Raw genomic sequence first — 19971 nt, 5'->3', positions numbered from 1 at the left:
GGATGAGATCTCTGTTATTTTGATGACATGGTAATACTGACATGTAGTGATAAGTTATTTTGATGACATGGTATCACAAATTAATTGAATGCTGACATATAATGATAGGACAGAGTAAACAAATCTATTTTTTCTTACATAACATGATATAATTGGTTAATAGTATCATGGCAAAGTCCTTCTCAAGTGGGACCCACATCAATTGTGCTTAAGCCATACCAATGATGTAGTATCATTGGAACAAGAAAGTCTTTCTCTTTCTCTTGTGGAGCTCATATTAATTGTGCTGAAGTAACACGCAGCAGGCTTTGTGTATGACTGCAGTGTGAAAAGTTTTTTTTGTAATAATAATGGAGTAGTATATTTCCCACACCCGTGTGTTGATACTTACCGACATGGGTGTGAAAACTTTTTCTTAACAACAATGTTGTTTTCAAAATATTTGACGCATTAATAGAAAGACAAAAATTCTATATGCTACTGTAATTTATTGGAATGACTTTTTCACCCCATTAATTTTATTTAATTTAATTGGTAGTGATGATGATCATTTTGAGTTGGCTGTTGTATTCTTTGTCAAACATTTCCGATACACTAATACACTATCTGCATGTGGCCATATGATTTGAAAAGCTTTTTCTTACCCCCACTAATTTCACTTTCCGAAATCTTTGACACACTGTAAAAAAGTAGATATGTGCAATAACAGGAATGACTTGCACATTAAATTAATTTTATCTTTTAACCGACTGTCTCAACTTTTAAAAAGAAATTTAAAAAAAAAAAGGTTATTTTTCATGGTAGCTGGAAAAGACATTTTGATTTAGAATTGTATTATTCTTTTCGATAGTCACAACAAATACAGTACAATTATTGGGGTCGTCGGTTGTGGTGGACTCCATAAAGATACAGTTTCTGTTGCTGGAGTGTTGGCAGTCACAACAAATCTAATTATTCTTTCATTTATAAACGTCCATTTGTTTGTCGTAAATGTAGGAATTTAAGGAAGCATATAGTTTAGGAGTGAGTAAATAAAACAGACATTATACTAACTTATTAGAATATAAATAATGCATTGAATATTTGAAACCTCACAGTAGTCTCTTTATTCTCCACCACTGTCCTTTGAGTGGTCTTTGGTGGGTTTTCCTTGTCGTTTTGAACAATTGAAAGCATTGTCAACCACACAGAACCGACTTTATTCCAACTTACCATATATATATATATATATATGTATATGTATGTATATATATAAAGCACAGCAATAAAATACGGATAAGAGTATAAGACCCTTCTCACCAAGCAATCCCTTTAAGATTACAGTAGGTAGTTGAGACTACTAAATCATATTCCAGACCTTGTGTATAAATTTGCTTCTCAATTAAAAAGTTGGAGTGTATGTATTAAAATGACTAAACAACCCCATTGAAAGTCACAATGGTTAAGAAAATATAGCTACTTTAATGCATTGCATATGATAATGAAGATTAGGTTTGTGACATTTATCAAAAGAAAAGGTTTTGTATCTACATGTGACCTGCTTACTCTTTTTAGAAAGTCACAAAAGTAAATTTTGGCTTTTTGGGTAACGGCCTTGGAGGTTTGGACATGAGTGACATGACACCAGGTGGATTCAGAAATATATAATGGGATGGATTAGTACTTTTCTATTTATTTTTTTATTTTTTATTTTTTTTGGGAGCTCCTGGATCCGCCAGTGCATCACACTCCTATTGTATCATCATCATCTCTAAATTTAAGTTGAACCATTTGGACGAATTCGGATTCTCTTCTCCACGATTTCATCTCGTGTCACGTCTCGTATTTTTATATCGATTTATGCAACAATTTACATTATTTATACAATAATTTTAAATTACTTATATAACAACTACATTACATTTCTTATTGAAAGTTCTCGAAAACTTTCAATAATATTATTATGCATAATTGAATGGTGGTTTGAGGGAAAAATACTTTTTATAACTATCTAATTTTTTATTATAAAAAGATTAAAAAATCTTTGAAAAATTCAGAAAAAGTTTGATTACTTGAGAAAGTTTTATAAACTTATAATAATATTTTTTCTTTTACCTAAATTTCATGCTATTCAAATCATAAGATGGTATTTTTCATAAATTTTTTTATAAAAAATTCATGCTATTCAGCATCAATCTCAGGATCGATTCCTATTAAGTAAAATAATTTATTGGAGGGGGGTGTGTTATCAACTGAAGGAAAATAAAAATAAAAAAATTCATGCTATACAATAATTCAAATATATAATAAAAAATTGTTCGTTCCTTTCATTTACTTTACTTTCTTGTACTTTTACTTTCAATTTTTAAATTCGATCTAATCAAATGAAAATCTAAATGTAGGTAACAATGAATAATTTCTTCATTAATAGAAGCTCTAAAGAAAAGACTAAAAGCTACTATGACAAGATTGAACATTAAAAATAGCCAAAATTGTGTACAGATATATTAATGATAGATTGTCCAGTTTGCATTAATTATTTGGAGGAATAGTGAAAGGGAATTATTAAAAATACAGAGAAGAGCAACTCACCTTACCTGCAAGGGAGAAACTAATAATGGACTAACCTGAGCTATAGTCCAAGTCCAATTGAAAAAAAAAAAAATTAGTACTATTGTTCCCATAAGCCTATGTATTATTATTCCTCTTCTTATCAGCACAGCCCAATCCATAGTATTTCTATAAATAAAAAGAGTTATAAAATTTACAAAGGTCAAGTCTTAAATATAAGCAAGCCCATAAACCATGGACATATCCAATCACAAAATAAACTATAATAAAATATAATAGGCACAGCCCAGTAAATCAAACACATTGTTAGTCTATGGAAAAAGACCTAAACTCTTCGTGTATAAGGTACTAAGCCATAGGTAGATGGATATCATGGATTATTATTATTAATCCAGTGAAATATTGAATTTTATTTTTGTAAAAAAAAAAAAAAAAAGGGAGGTGGGGGGGGGGGGGGGGCTTTGTTTATGACTTGATAATTTCTTATTAAAATTGGGTAATTTATTATATAATGAATTAATAATTAGTCAGGAGCGGAGCACATAGGTTTTACTTTCTAATGCGAATTTATTGATAAGGAACATATATATATATATATATATCTTATATTCTTGTAGTTATTTGTTTTAATACTTGTATGAAGTAAATTTCAATGGATTCTTAATTGTGAAAATATGTTAGAATTTGGAAGTGTAAATGTGTTAGAAAGTTGCAGATTATTGGGTTTAATTGAATAACTGATACATGATAATTATGTATTTAAAGCATGGATGACACACTAAGTAATCACGGGTTTAGTTATTTTTAACCCTCCATACTTTGCAATCCTGACTCCGCCCCTGCTTACCTGCAACAGAAAACACCTTCATTAGTTGAATTAGATTAGTCATAATCTTAATTAATAGTGCATGTGACATTTCATTCGGATGGATAAGGTGAATCTCTCGTTGAAATCATCTCCAAGTGTCAACATTTTCTTCTTTAAGTATTTATAAGAAGGGAAAATGATAAGTATTTTGAGAGTCGGACATACTGGACAATTTTATTTTAATTTATTATTATTATAATTATTTTTTGGAGTGAAAAATGACATTATCATATTTCAAAAGTGTTTATGTAAATAAAAAATGACATCTTCGTATTTAAATACGTCATGATAATATCATTCCTCATTCATTTAAATATAATTGAACATGTCTATGACATGTATCACAACTTTATAAAGAGTACTAATATTAAAATTTTTAATTAAATTTAGTGTGTTATGGGACTGATACACGTTGTTCTATGAAAAAATAATAATAAAAAATAAATAATGTGATAAAATTTTCTGTAAGTATTAAAAAAGAATAATTTATCTTAATTTTCGTGTTTATATCATTAATGGTCGGATTGGTTCCCCCCCCCCCCCCCCCCCCCCCCCCCCAACCCCAAAAAAAAAAAAAAAACAGTATAGGCATATTTAGCCCAATATTTTAAAAAAGAAAAAATTAGTAGTAATATTAGCTCTCCAATTTTAATCCATCCAAACAAATCCAATATCTAAGCCACAATTTTAAAACAAAGACCCAACCAAATTGGCCCAAGCCAAACAAGTCCCAAATAATCACTAAGTTAAAGCACATAGAACTCCTAAATTTCTAATATTGCACAAATCCGAGAACTCACTCATTCTCTCCCTCTAAAGTCTAACCCTATTTCTTCTAAAATTTTCTAACTATTTAATCTTTCAATTTCTAATTCTCTCTTGTTTAATATTAGCCCCCATTAACAATTCATGTATTCGCTCTTGAATGAATTGTTTATATGTGGGTTATATATACTAGTATATTATACATATGAGAGAAGAATAAATTAGTTCAATATTAATTGATTATTACATAAGATTGAAGTAATGAGTTATTATTAAATAATGGGTTGGTTTAATTAAAACTTACGTGTGGAACTGGAACTACTAATTGATAGTCCCGGGTAAAAGCAGCCGTTCTACCTACCGAGGGATGGTCTTACCAACCAGATGAACACATGACGCAGGCACACCATTCAGAGAATTAATTCAGCACTCCACACCCATATTAAAACAATACAACCGATTTTATAAGCTCCAAAATTAAAGTCTTTAGCGGGACCCACGACATGATCTAGTGGTCCTGCTGCATATGACTTTGGTGAAGTAAGATCAGAATTTGGAATGAACTCGTATTAAAGTAAGAATCAAACATATTTTGAAAAATATTACAATTATCAAGTACCAAAAAAATTAAAAATTAAAAAATAGAGAAAACAAATGAGAAAAGAAGAAGATATATATATATAGTATACAAGGAGAAATTTCGGTATATACATATTATAGAAAAATATATATAGAAAATAAGGAAAGAAAAAAATTCAGGAGGCACGTGCCCCGATCTTATACTGCTCAAGTTGTAAAATGTTGAATCCCTTAATGAAAAATTGAAAATTTATTAACAAGAGCAATTAGAATTTCCAATAATTATTGGGCAGTTAAAATAAATTGCAGTCTAATCTCTTATCATAAGTTTAGCGTAGACAATGTTATTCAAACCTCGTAGTCTAATAAATGGATATTCAGTCAACTTTAAAACATTCATATGAATAAGAATAGAATAAATTCAAAATTGGCAAATTCAAAAAAATAATAATAATAATAATAAAATCACAAAAGAATGTTTGACAAGTATAAAATTACATTTGGACTATTTTTCACAAGTAATATTTACCCCAATATAAATTTGTGAATAAAATATGTAAAGATAATATTTTTTTTAGGATGTAATTTGTCTAGATTTCACTTACATCTTTTCTGTATTAAAAATTACACAACCTCCTCTTCCCTCATTTTAAAACTTTTTCCTTTCATCAGTGTGGAATATAAAGTTAGACCTCTTTTATATTGGCTAAACATCATCATTGGCCAAAAAAATAAATAAATAATTTGAAGTTCATTTTCAAAAAATTTATAAAAAATGAGTATTTTAGATTTCTTTAGCACAAAATTACAAAATTCAAGTCATGAAACAACATCCGTTTAGAAAAATAACCCATATATCTATATATATATATGTGTGTGGATTTATATATATGTATGGGTTACTGTAGTGAATTAAATTGGGAGGTAAGAGTTTCCCCATATATCATATATTCCTCATTCCACTTCGATGGCCTAAGAGTAATATATACTACTAAAGGAAGGGAATCTGATATTTTGAATACTCGTAGTAATAAATATACTGAAAAGTCAAATTAAGAATCTTTCCTGAGTAAATTTCATATATTTATATATTTGGATATGAAATCAAAAGCATGTAATGCGTACTACGCACTCCGCGTACTGCAGAAGAAACCTCCTCTAGTGACCCTTTTTTACCGACTCCGGACACATATTTTTCAACGGAAAGAAGAAAATTTCCAAAAAATATCCATGAAAAACCTTGCACTTTCCATAAAAAAAGAAAAAGAAAAAGAAAAACAAGGTACAAACATTTACAATACAAATCACCACTAGTATAAAGCAAAGGTACCACTTCTCACAGCATAACAAACGGAGTTTTTAAACCGTCTAAAATAACACCACTTGTTGTACTTCTTTTCTCTCTCCTGCAACTCGGAAGAGGAAGAAGAATCAGAACCCTTTTTCTCTTTCTTCTCTATCTCTATATACAAAATTACAGACACATATCCCTCTATCTCTCTCTCTCTCTCTTCTCTGGAGTCCTGGCGATCAAAAGGTACGTTTCGATCACGAAACTGTCCGGCTTTTCTTTGTTTCTATTCGGCTCTATATGTGTCATGACGATTTGTAGGTAAATAAGTGTGTGATTAATTGAAGACAAATATGGAAACTACAAGGTTTTAGAGAGATGATCGGCGTTGTTTTGACTGTGATTACTGTTTTTTCGCCATTTATTTCGGATCTCTCCAACCTCTGTAGTGCTCTTTTGATTCATCTTATTTTAGGGTTTTGCGACTTAGACCTACTCTAATCCCCCCTGTAAAGTTGCAGACGAATCGGACCCAAGGTTCAATGTTTTTCGCCTATATTTTTAATTGTTATTGGTTTGAATATTGTTGTTTGTGTGTGAAACTGTGTGAATACATGCCCTTTTTTTTGGTTACGGTTGGAGATAGAACTGTTTTATCCGATTGGTGGAGCAAGCTTTTATTGAACAGTAATGGTTGATTTGAGTGTCATTAATGTTGGTGACTTGGAAATTTTGCCCTTAAATTTATTAGGAGTATTACGTGCAGAGCATTGATTCCCCAAAATGGATTAGAACAGCAATCCTCTCGGTATGAAAAATGGATATTTTTACGAAATGGTACTGTAATTTTTTTTTAACAAAGAATTTTGGTTGCCTTTGGCATTTTGATTGGATTCATTTATGAGAATAATCTTCTCAGTTTACATTTGTGGTTTGGTAGAATTTTCAGCTATGTAAAACTCCAGTTTTTGTTGTAGTGAAGAATGTCGTTATGTGCTTATCTTAGTCTTATGAGATATCAAAGGTTTGAATCATAGACTAATGCTCTGTTTGTTTATAACAGAATGTTTGCTATGTGCTTACCTTGGTCTTTTCTTTTATTCTCGTCTTTCATTTTGTACCATTGCACATTGGACTGTGAAGTATAAAAACACTTTTGAGTATGAGGGCAGACACTTTGTGTAAATTATTTCAGAAGTTAGGTCTATACTCCATCCACCCTTCCAATTAAGGAGGTAACACTAGATAATGGCCTTTTTCTTCTTTTTTTGCCCTGTCGAATTTTTAAATAAATGATGACTATTATCTGAAGAGTTGGAGTGGTTCAATTAAGTGTTCCATTATATTCTCAAATTTTCAAAATTCTTATGCCTTCATTTTTAAGCTTTGCATTCTACATCGTATGAGCTTTTTATGGGTTTTTTTTTTTTTTTTTTTTTTTTTGTTCTTATTGAAAGATTTGTATTACATGTTTCTCTAACTTTATAAACGAACAATTTTACCATTTTGTGTATATAAGTATGTGGATATGCATGCATTTAATAACTCTTTTTTTTTTTTTTATTGTGTGCATATAATTATTGATATTATGTATTCCCATATTGATAATTGACTTCATTTTTTTTATGTTTCCAGAGGAATCACTAGATCTTATCCTTATTAGAGTAACGGAGCTGGAATTTTATCGCCGGGAGCCATAGTTGCTATAAAGTTTAGTTGTTCTACGTGGTGTGTATGAGTGAACATGGGGTCTGCTTGTTGTGTTGCTGCTAGAGACAAAACTATAACAAACGGACCAAGCAATGATTTTTTGCACAGGAATGATCGCCGTTCACCATCATGGAGCTTTCGGTGGGATAACCGGGGGCGGGTGGCTGGGGAAGAGACTTCTGTGAACTGGTTTTTCGATGGTATGAGTGGACGTGATGGATTGGACATTAAATCTGGAACCACAGTAGAAACTTCATTTCCATCAGAAGAGGGAAGCCCATTGGACAGTTTCCGAACACTTGCATGGCCGAAGTCCCCAAATTCTGAAGGCAGTGCTGGGATTATCAGGCTTCCTTCTTCAGGTAAGGTTATAATAGCTATATATGGAAGGCCACTTGTTTTAATTGTAAAATAAATATCATAATGTTTAATGTTCAAAATGAAAAACCTGATTATGTTTTGGTCTTCTTACACTGGAGACGGGCTAAGGCCTTTCTTTAAATTAAAAAAAAAAAAAAAAAAAAAGGAAAAATTTCCAGTTTGCATGGTTCAGATCATTATCATCCTCTCAATATTAGTCTAGAATTATGATTGAGGAGTTCACTACACTTATTCCTTGCTAGGTTGGGTTCTATAGAGATCTTGATGCTCGGTTATATACATTCTTTGTCGTTACATCCTTTCAGAGATGGGATTGTTTATTGAACGCTCCTTTACTGAATTGTTTTTTGTTAGTGTATTTGAAAATTGCATTAGCAGTGAGAGAAACAAGGACATTTAGGCCTATCAGTAGATTAATGCACGTGCTTGAGGAATGTGGCAGAAAGATAGGCATTCTAGTTGACTACTAAACAGTTGAGGTTTATCAGAGAAAAGACCTTTTTTGTAAGACATAATACTTTATTGAAGAAAGAGAAGAGTGTGGAAAGAGGGATGGGGAGGATGATGAGGATTCTTCTCAACTATAACAATAAATAATAGGTGAGATAACAGGTTTAATAACTGAAAGGGAAAAGACTGTTGTGGGATTTTTTAAAATATTGCCTGAAAATAATTCTCTCTTGGCTTTATTTTGGCTAATCTATATACCCATTCATGATTCAACTGATATTGCAAATAATGTTGGTAAATTCTCCGCAGATGTGCACAAGGCCCTTTTCATCATCCAATTAAAAAACTGACAGCTACAGTTTCACCCTCCAGTGGATGATTGATAGATATCCCCTTTCTGCATTATGTTTAGACCAAATGCTTATATGTCTTGAAAGGAGTAACCATCTCTTGAGGGCCATGACAAATATAATAGTTTCTCACTTCTGCAAAATATTACTGTTTGAGTACCCAACTCCTTTCATCTTGTAGTGGTGAGATATTATCCTGAATTCAGATAATAGACAGGGAAGTTCCTCCATTTCGACATTATTAGGATTAAATGATAATTGAAACTTCAAGACCTTTCAAAAAAGAAAAAGGAAAAAGATATTTGAAACTTCATGATGGTTTGAAAGAAACTGACCAAGTAATAAACAATGTAAGCTTGCAGCAAAAAAGAGAAGGGTTAAAAGTTTTAAAAGAAAATACACCTGAAAGCATGTGCACTAAAATTTGTTGAGGAACTCTAATCCACCCTCTAATATAAGAAAGAAAAGTAAACAAGGGAGAATGCTGGTAGTTTTATCTGATGGGTGGTTCTTCTACTAACTATATTGGTCCCCACGCTGGTAGTTTATTTTGATGGTTGGTTCTCTCTACTCACAAGAGTAGATCCCACGTATTATGAATTTATGATGCAGGTCATATTTGCTCTCAATTTCTTTTCTTTTTTTATATTCTCTGGGAACCCTTTAGAAATAAGTTCTGAATTTGTTGCATCTGCAGTGATTTAAACCTCATGAATTTAACTATGGGGCTACGGGTTTGTAAGTAAGAGGTGCTTATGTTACAGTCTAAGAGCTGACTGAGAAACTTGAAACATTTGGTTTGTAAAATAAGATAAAGCTCTAACTATGAAGCATGGACACTATTGCGGTCTGACTAATTCTCACGACATGAATACGGCAAGGATACAAGTGTATTGATATGGATGCCTGTGTCCAGCTTCAAATGATTACAGTTTTGGCCCATTTAATTAATCCATGTGTATTGATATTTGAAAAGAGTTTACCTGGGATCTTTAATGTCTGCTTCTACACTTATTTTGTTATTGTTGTTTGAGCCCTCGAAATGTAGTCTTAAATTAACTACCAGATTTAAGTGATGCTTTCAGGGCACTAATAAGTCAATTTATTCTTTTGTGTTTAAGAACGGGTGATGTTTGATGTTTGTTATGAGATCAGTTACTTAGGCCAGTTGGTTAGGCATTTATTATTCTTTTAAAAGAGTTTGTGTTACTAAAGATGATAATAGAATTAAATTCTAGAAGAGCTTCCAAGTCTCTGTATGTGCCTTTGCATGAATTTCATTCTGCATAAACAAAGCGCAAAGGTTTGATTCTCTACTGAACATCTTTCTTTGTGAGCTGGTTGACTGACCTTGATATTGTGCAATTTGTAAATTTGTTGATTTCAAACCACTGTTTTGAATCTCTTACAGCTCTCTATTTTCATGGAAATATTTTGATTTATAGACTTTGATGGCTGCTTAAGAAATGTTAAACTGTTAAAAACATAGTAGTGCTTCTGATCGAATGCGTTCTTTCATGAGTAAAATAGTTTTGGTGGGGTATTACAGTGTTGTCCATGAAACTTTTTAAATCTTATTGTTTTGAGGCACAAATGGCTACATGTGTTCACCAGATGCACTTTGCGATGTCTTGTTGCAGTCCTTGTGAAGATTCTGACTACTGATAATAAAGAGAGACAATATTCTTACGATTGATGTTATATGTAGGGGGGAGGAGACTTTTTTTTTTTTTTTTTTGGGGAAAGGTTAAGGAAACACACACACCCATGCCCGACCTGCCCTTTGGGGAGGAGGGCTTGTACCAGCTAGGCTATTACCCATTTGGTTAGGAGGAGACTTTGTTGAGTTGTGTCGTGTTGAGTATTTTATGCTATCTTCATTTATTCAAAACAATTGATTATAGTGGAGTGATGTCTCATTTATTATTTATTTTAAATAAAATTGGGTCTCCCTTTGATCTGATTTGAGATAAACATCACATCTCTTACAGGGTGTGAATGTGATGATTCTCCTGGTTTTCTGTTGTGAGAGATGGTAGGAAGAGAAATAGATACCTTATTTCCTTTTCTCCTTTTTCCTTATTTTTGACTTTTCATGAATCATGCATGTTTATACGAGACTATATTTTTAATTGTGTATATTTATGTAAGTTCAAGTGATTCACCAGCGATATTGAACTCCGATTTTCAGTGACCCATTCATGACTTTTTCTTTTTCACGTCTCTATTTGTCTGGTTTTTTATGGGCAATAATTAAGTCATTAGTTCGTTATGTGTATCGTGTTTGATATCTTCCTGCTTTCCTATTGCAGGCCAATTAATCTCCGGAAATTTTTCTGCAGAGGTAAGTGTGGAAGAGCTGGTTTATTTTAGTAAAAGATATGTGCTTATAATTTTCTGACTTCAAAATCTCGGTTCTTTTGCATCTCATGTTTGCTTTCTCTATTGAATGTTTTAGGTAAAAGAACCAACAGAGTTTCCATCAGTTTCAGACCAGTCTCCCTCAAAGCTGTCACCTTCGGTGCATTCAGTTTCATCCTTCTCTGCATCCCCTTTGTCGTCCCAAAATCACCCACTTCCTCCAAGCTTAACTCCATCGAGGTGGCCTCGTGTTTCTCATGGGCACCAGCTATTACGGCAAGTATCTGATAGCCGAACCCCAGGACTTAAATCACCAAATTTCTCGATTTCTGAAGAAGCGTCTTCCTTTGTTCTTCCTGGTTGGAGCAATGAATCAACTAGGGGTTCCCATGGTGGGTCTTCAGATGGTTGGTTTATGCCCCCCTTCTCTGAGCTTATGGGAACTTCTCATAGGGAGAGGTGGTCTTTTGATAGCGAGTACTTGGGCGTCAATCGTGACAAAATAACCAGATCCAGTAGCCGAATTTTATCCTCTCCCTCTATTGATATACAATCATGTGGGGTTTGCTCAAAGCTTTTAACTGAGAAATCTTCATGGAGCAGTCAAAAACTTATTGCTAATAATGACCTTACTGCGGTTGCTGTCCTAATTTGTGGGCATGTCTATCATGCCGAGTGCTTAGAGAATATGACACTTGAAATCAACAAGTATGACCCAGCTTGCCCCATTTGTACTTTTGGGGAGAAACAGGCCTTGAAGTTGTCTGAAAAGGCACTAAGAGCAGAAAGGGATTTGAAGGCTAGAAATAACAAAAGATCAAGGAGCCGAATCATGGATAGCGATCTTGATGGTGATTCTGTTGTGTTTGATCGCATCAAAAGCAGTGGACACGAGGGAAAAGGTCTCAAGATGAGCTCAACTTCCAGCCTGAAGAGTTCCTCAGGGAAGAACTTCTTGAGGAGGCATTTCTCATTTGGTGGGTCAAAGGGGACTAGATCCTTGTTGGAGAATCACGGTACTCAGAAGAAGGTTTTTTTCTGGTCAAAATCTAGCAGAGAGTGATATTCTGTCTGGCTCTTTAAAGGTTAGCCGCCCCTTCTCACATAAATTGCTTTTCTCTCTACTAATTTTTCGTTTTTCGTTTTTTGTCTAGGCATCACGTGTGTGTGTGTAAATATGTATAGTAGTTGGCCTTGGTGACACTGTGGACCACAACACTGTAAATTACTAAAAATCATAGTTTTATATATTCTCCGACACTTGAGTATTTAATGGGATTCTTGCAAGACACTGTTGTTTGATAAAATGAAATATGAAGTTATTGAGAACTCTAATAACTTAATTTTAAGTACTTATTTTTTGGGTGTTGAGAATTTCTTGGATGCTTATTGGAAATTTAAAGTGCTTAGTGATGAGTGAAATCTCTTGACACTTTTAAGTGGAATATACTATTTTTAAGTATTTATTCAAATTGTGTAATCAAATGCACTCACTTGTATAATTAATTTAGTATTGAATTGAGTTATTGAACAGCCAGATATTTTTATGAATGCAGATTCCATGGTTGATCTTTCAGTGGAATCTGGCTTGGCGACTGAACAGTGCTGGAAGCAGTAATCCATCAGGATTTGTAAAGAAACATCGGCGGCCTTCAGTCATTTCAAGCAAGAATAGGTTTAGCTTCTGAAGTTACACATTAAAGAAGGAAATATTACACACGGGAAAGATCAATTCATTATGTATAGTGATTAAAAAAAAAAAAAAATTAGTAGTAGTAGAATGGAATTGAATCATGAGTAGTTATTCCTGTTATTATTTTGTACATTTTAATTTGTTCTTTTCATGGATGCGTTCATGAAGATATTCTCAAAAGAATTCTGTTTGACCACACCTTATTCTGCCATATATACTTGTTCAGAAAATTATATTTCTTTTTAGGAGAGGGTCACAGTGAATCCATTGTTTGTTGATTTACATAACAAATTATATGTTAATCTTATGGGAAAAAGAGAATTCGATTCTATTCATGTGAGATTAAAACAAAGATGATAATAATGGTTTGCTAGCTGCATGGTATGTTGGGAGGCGGCAACATCACCCCTACTTTGGTTCGGTTGTCAAGCCTCCTAAGGTAGGTATAGTCGTGAACACTTCGGGCTTGGTTCAGCTCATGAATGAGTTCTTTCAAGCTCGTTCAGTTAGTGAAACGAGTTTGATTTAGATACTTCTTTCATAAACGAGTGAGCCTGATCAAGCTGAAAGTTGGTTTTGTGTGATTGTAAACAAGTTTGGCTGGCTCATAAGAAATTTGAGTTTATTATATTAATGTTCAATTACTTTTTGCCCCAATTACAATTATCTTACCAACCAAAAGAGTGAGATCTTGTATTCTTTTTCAGGCCCATATTTCGTCTAAGCCCAGAAAATGTGTATGCCCTGGACCAAAGCTTGTGTTGGCCATTTTACATTTTTAATGTTTACCCAACCACACCTTATTCAATGAGAGCTCGAGCTTCAACTACAATCTTGTGACGTGGAAGAACGAGAAGCAAATAATTGCGGTTTGTAATAAAAACCAATAAGCCTGTTTATATTTTTCACATTATTTTTATTTCTACCAAAAATATATATAAAAAATGGAAATGTTTCAAAACTATAGAGATATATTTATATATTTAGTCATCAGTAGTAAATATTTCGTAAACCGTTACGAGCCAAAACGAACTGTCCACAATTAACAACCGACCGATAACTTATCTACGAGTCCATCAATTCACTAGTGATGGGACGGCTAGATCAGGTTTCAGACCATCCTCATCCATAACGAAAAAGAAGAAAAATCGCCATCTAATTTGTCCCTAGTGGAAAGACACGTGGCATCATAATTCTTACGTGGCAAAACCTTTGATGTTCCTTCCAATCTCTATAAACACGTGTAATATCCTAGTTACATGCAATAAGGCTGATCCTTCACTCCTCTATCATCTCTGCTTCTTTTAAAACCCAACGCATCACCCTGGTTGTTTCAACTTTCAATTGCTTCTTAGCCCACTGTTTCTAAGTTTTTGAGGTCTGAAAATGGCGGATTTACGTGATGAACATGGCAACCCAATCCAGCTGACCGACCAACATGGCAACCCAGTTCAACTCACCGATGAATTCGGCAACCCCATGCACCTCACTGGGGTGGCCAAGACGGCTGGGTCTGGACCGGACGTAGGTGTACCAGCCACTGGAACTTTGTCCGGTTCCCCGCTTGGTCGGACGACGGCTCCTGCGGTTCATGGTGGTGTAACAGAGGCTGGACCTGAAATTCAGCAGCAGCAGGAGCTTCGTCGCTCATCTAGCAGTTCAAGCTCCTCTGGCTCGGTGAGATATTGAAAACTTCATAGTTGTGGTTATATGGTCATTTCCTGTATTATATATATATATATATATATGATATCATCTAGCTACCATGCAATCTCAAAAAATGGTTTCAAATAAAGTATATATAATGAATACGATTATTTGGCTTGCATGATATGATCATTCAATTTTATTTGGGGCATGTTTGGTTAATGTTTGATTCAGTTTTCTGAAAACTGTTTTATATATAACTGTTATATATATATATATATATATATATTTGTGTGTGTGTGTTTGAATGCAGTCCGAGGATGATGGGCAAGGTGGGAGAAGGAAGAAGAAGGGATTGACGCAGAAAATAAAGGAGAAATTAGGAGGGGGCAAGCACAAAGACAAGGACGTCGGCGAGCACGCGCCCACTGGAACCACTACATTGAGCAGCACCACAACCGTGACTCATTCGGCTCATGAACATGAGAAGAAGGGTATGATGGAGAAGATCAAGGAAAAACTCCCTGGTCATCATAACCATTAGACTACAATCATCATCACCATCACCATCATCCATCATCATCGCATATATATATATATATATATATATATATAGTAGTTTTGTGTGCACATCTTTGTATTCATGTGCTTGGTTGGTTTGAGATGGTTAGGAGTTTTATCATGGGGTGTAATAAATTGTAGAGTGGAGTGCTTGTGACATTCGGTTTTGGTGGTTGTGTACTGTTAAAGAGTGAATCCAATCAATCAGTGTGCCCTCTTCTAGTTTAGTCCCAGTAGCCTCTTATATATGATGCTTTAATACACAATATTGATTTGTTGAACACGCGAAGCTGTTGTGTCTACTCCCTAGTAACACACACACACACACACATATATAATGTATTGATGTTATGCCTAATGGACTGGACCATTTAATTCTTGAATGCAAAGAATCCTTAAAGCCAGCAGCATTGGGAGTCAAATGATATTACGAAAGACAACAACCAGAGTTTGGATCATGAATGTGCCCAAAATTTGAATCTCAGTCACAATTTCAAGCCCCTTATTACCTTGCAGGATCTAAATAGCCTAGTTCTGAAAATTTGCTATGTAGAGAACAATTATGATAAATATTATACTGTTGAAGCGAAAATATGCCCGATTCGGAGATTATGGGGATATTTATCGGAGATTATGTGGGGTTGTCGGTCGATGACTCTCCCACGATGGATGGAGATGGGAGATGGCCGATGACTCTCCGACGTTGGGGTCGGTTGATGAGATTAAATCAATGTTTAAAATTGTATAACAGAAAAGTGGTGTTTGAAAATGTAGTATAGAGAAGTGAAATATCAGTGTGTATTCAGGAGTTTTTTTTGTCTATGCCTTATTTATGATTGTTTTTGAAAGATGGTGGTGAAATCAAGTGCGTCAATAATTGAGATGTCATTTATCATCCTCAACTGATTTCCTCAAGTTAACGACCTCACCTTTATCTTACCAGATGATCAAGGTCAACTTAGGGTTATTTTCTCATCAAATACTAATAATAATAAATTGGAGAAAATGAAAATGAAGACCTTTTCTCCCTTGTTGAATCTAAAAACAAGTTGGAAAGAGAGTTTTTTTTTAATTATTTTTTACTTTATTTTTATTTTATTTTTTTAATATTGATTGAAATTGGAAGATTCTTTCCTTAGTTCAGTTGAACTAGGATGTGGTTGACTGCCTAATAGTCAAGTCCACCTTTCCCTCAACTTTTTTCTTTTGACTTTTCGATTTCAACCATTGACTCAACCTGAAAATGCATTCATGTCTGTGCCGACGTAAACCGTTTTAATAAAATAAAATAAAATAAAAAATCAAGATGTCAACCCATGGATAAATACATAGAGAGAGAGAACAAAGGAAAGAATGGCATTTGACCGTTTCAAATGTCGTGTGTGCAAGGATTGGTTTCTGTTATTCTGTTGCCAAATACTAAGAATAGGCCCCAAACCAAAACCAAAACCCCACAAACATGGGCGACAATATTGGCAAAACAAAGCACATTCCGGCTGTCACATTCTTTCTCCATAGAAACAAGTAACAAACTTAAACACCACCCCCATTTCATATTCAATCTTTTCAATTCATCCTCCTAACTCAGGAGGATTGAAGATGGAAAAGAAACCTAGAGGACCCCTTTTTGATCTTTATTATTTTTTATCATCGTCATCTTTGTCTTCGATGCTCCTCCTGGTTCTTTTCTACATCTTCGTAGCCGTCCCCACCGCCCCGGTCAATGCAGCCACCTCCTCCGCCCCTCCCACCCCCACCACCTTCACCCCACAAGACAAGTACTTCATCGACTGCGGCGCCACTTCCCAAACCACCCTCCCGGACGGCAGAGTCTTCTCATCTGACAACAATTCCACCCAGTACTTAAAATCAAAAAGCCGTGACATCCAAGTTTCGACACCCAAAGCAGATGTCCCTCTTCCCATCTACCTCACAGCCAAAGTGTTCGTCTCCGAGGCCACTTACACCTTTCACATGGCTAGACCGGGTTATCATTGGGTTCGTCTCTATTTCTACCCCGTCAGCAACAAAGAGTTCAATCTCCAAACCGCAAAGTTCAGTGTCAACACGGACACATTGGTTCTGCTCCATGAGTTCAGTCTCAGCAATGCCAACAATTGGGTTCTCAAAGAGTACTTGGTCAATGTCACCACTGAGCGTTTTTCCATCAAATTTGTCCCTGACAAGGGCTCCTCCGCCTTCATCAATGCCATCGAGGTGGTCTCCGCCCCAGACATTCTCATTCCTGACACCGGCTCCAGCCTCTCCCCTGTCGCCCAAATCAATGGACTGGCTGCAAATTCATATCAAACAGTTTACAGGCTCAACATGGGAGGGCCTGAAATCACCTCTGACAATGACACCCTTGGTCGAACATGGGCCACAGATGAGCAATACTTGAAGGACAAGGAAATAGCTAAGAGTGTCTCTGTTGCTCCTAGTGTCATCAAGTATCCACAAGCAGGGTCTCCATTGATTGCGCCGCCTTCAGTGTATGCCTCTGCGCAGCAGATGGGTGATGCAAAAGTGGGTAGTCCTAATTTCAATGTAACATGGAACCTTAATGTTGATACTGCATACGGGTACCTTGTAAGACTTCATTTTTGTGACATAGTGAGCAAATCTCTAAATGACCTCTACTTCAATGTGTACATCAATGGTAAAACGGCCATTTCTGGATTGGACTTGTCCAGCGTGACAGAAGGCGGTTTGGCAACGCCTTACTACAAAGACATTATTGTGAATGGTTCAGTGATTTCTAGTCCTCTTAGCATTCAGATTGGTCCGATGAACCAAGACACCGGTACAAAGAATGCCATTATAAATGGTCTAGAGGTCTTGAAAATGAACAATTCAGTGAATAGTTTGGATGGAGAGTTTGGTGTTGATGGCAAGAGTGCTACCAATGCCTCCAAAGGCACGGTGGCTGCAGTTGGATTCGCGATGATGTTTGGAGCGCTTGTGGGATTGGGAGCAATGGCAGTCAAGTGGCAGAAGAGGCCTCGTGATTGGCAGAAGAGCAAGAGCTTCTCCTCATGGTTACTCCCACTTCATGCCGGAGACTCAAGCTACATGTCACGCAAGAATTCTTCTCGGAAGACCAATTTCTACTCATCCACAATGGGATTAGGCCGGTACTTCTCTTTTGCGGAGTTGCAGGACGCAACCAATGATTGGGATCCAAATGCAGTGATTGGTGTTGGTGGTTTTGGCAATGTCTATATTGGTGAGATTGATGATGGGAGTCAAGTTGCCATCAAGCGAGGCAACCCACAATCCGAACAAGGTATCAATGAGTTCCAGACAGAGATTCAGATGTTATCAAAGCTTAGACATCGACATTTGGTGTCACTTATAGGCTATTGTGATGAGAACTCTGAAATGATCTTGGTGTATGAGTACATGTCCAATGGACCTCTCAGGGACCATCTCTATGGTAAAGACTTGACTTTGACATGGAAGCAAAGGCTAGAAATCTGTATTGGTGCTGCTCGAGGGCTTCATTACCTCCACACTGGGGCAACTCAAGGCATTATCCACCGTGATGTCAAGACCACTAACATTTTGCTGGATGATCAATTCATTGCCAAGATGGCTGACTTCGGGCTGTCCAAGGACGCGCCTACAACTGAGCAAACTCATGTGAGCACAGCGGTGAAGGGAAGTTTCGGGTACCTTGACCCCGAATACTTCAGGAAGCAGCAGCTGACAGACAAGTCAGATGTGTACTCATTCGGAGTGGTACTATTAGAGGTGTTGTGTGCAAGGCCTCCTATCAACCCAGGGCTGCCAAGAGATCAAGTGAACTTGGCAGAGTGGGCAATGCTGAATAAGCGAAGAGGCACGCTCGAAAAGATCATGGATCCTCTTCTTGTCAATGTCATTAACCCCGAATCCATGAAGAAGTTCACGGAGGCTGCAGAGAAGTGTTTGGCTGAGTATGGCGTGGACAGGCCTACGATGGGCGATGTCTTGTGGAACTTGGAGTATGCTTTGCAGCTGCAAGAGGCTTCCTCACAAGGAAAGGCCGAGGAGGAAAATAAAGGATTAGGTGCCACAACCTCCCCTGGGTCACCTGCTACTGTTGCTCCTGCTCCTGCTGCTGCCTCCGATAATAGGCCAATTTCTTCACCAGAAGCGAATAGAAACCCTGCTGAAGTTCCCATTGATGCGCATTCTGGTACTGCAATGTTCCAACAATTCGGCTCACTCAATGGTAGATAAATTTCACCGTTTCCTTACTGACTAAATCGGTGATGATATATATATTATGTGAAGTTTCTTGTGGGGTTATAGATTTTGAATGAGTGAGAAGTAGTTAGCAGGCATCTCTTGAATGTTAACACACTTACTACACAACTTCTTCAATGCTGCATGGTATGCACTACTCTGTATCATCCTTGACTCTTTTTCCTCTCTCATGGTGTTGATCTATTCTTTAAGGTGTGATTTATATATGGGTGTGAATGTATATGCAACACTACCTTCAATCCTATATAATATTTATATATATGACACTGTAATAAATAATAATAGTGTTGTGGCTTTGTTTCTCACTAGATTGTAGAATTCTCCTTTTGGGATTGAGTCAGAACCATGTACAAATTTACTAGGGAGCTGATGAATTGATTCTAAATTTGTTCCATTTATTCTGGCAATGGTGAACCACTCCTCTTGTTTATTATGTCAATATCTATGGTATGCACTTGCCAAAACACACACACAACACACAATTTCCTGCATTGTCGTGATTCTAAAATGTTTA

The 19971-nt window shown here is 35.7% G+C and overlaps 3 protein-coding genes across 3 annotated transcripts; all 3 read left to right on the top strand.

Moving 5' to 3' along the window:
* The first annotated feature begins 5971 nt into the window (after window positions 1-5971).
* Window positions 5972-13194, top strand: LOC132293970 (uncharacterized). The gene is made up of 5 exons (XM_059791662.1): window positions 5972-6299; window positions 7689-8125; window positions 11257-11288; window positions 11403-12390; window positions 12862-13194. The coding sequence occupies exons 2-4, from the start codon at window positions 7798-7800 to the stop codon at window positions 12366-12368; spliced, it is 1326 nt and encodes a 441-aa protein (XP_059647645.1). The 5' UTR covers window positions 5972-6299; window positions 7689-7797; the 3' UTR covers window positions 12369-12390; window positions 12862-13194.
* A 1139-nt stretch (window positions 13195-14333) lies between these two features.
* On the top strand, window positions 14334-15433 carry LOC132285790 (late embryogenesis abundant protein-like). Its single transcript, XM_059788017.1, has 2 exons — window positions 14334-14675; window positions 14959-15433. Exons 1-2 carry the CDS (start codon window positions 14385-14387, stop codon window positions 15187-15189), a joined length of 522 nt encoding a protein of 173 aa, XP_059644000.1. The 5' UTR covers window positions 14334-14384; the 3' UTR covers window positions 15190-15433.
* Window positions 15434-16805: 1372 nt separating this feature from the next.
* Window positions 16806-19825, top strand: LOC132295731 (probable receptor-like protein kinase At2g21480). Its single transcript, XM_059794022.1, has one exon. The coding sequence runs from the start codon at window positions 16806-16808 to the stop codon at window positions 19428-19430; it is 2625 nt and encodes an 874-aa protein (XP_059650005.1). The 3' UTR covers window positions 19431-19825.
* Window positions 19826-19971: the final 146 nt, after the last annotated feature.

Source organism: Cornus florida, unplaced genomic scaffold (genome assembly GCF_030987335.1).
Source record: "Cornus florida cultivar Cherokee Brave unplaced genomic scaffold, ASM3098733v1 CherokeeBrave_3.0.0_Hap2_Chr02, whole genome shotgun sequence".
NCBI classification, from domain to species: Eukaryota; Viridiplantae; Streptophyta; class Magnoliopsida; order Cornales; family Cornaceae; genus Cornus; species Cornus florida.
This window is presented reverse-complemented; position numbering and strand designations above follow the sequence as displayed.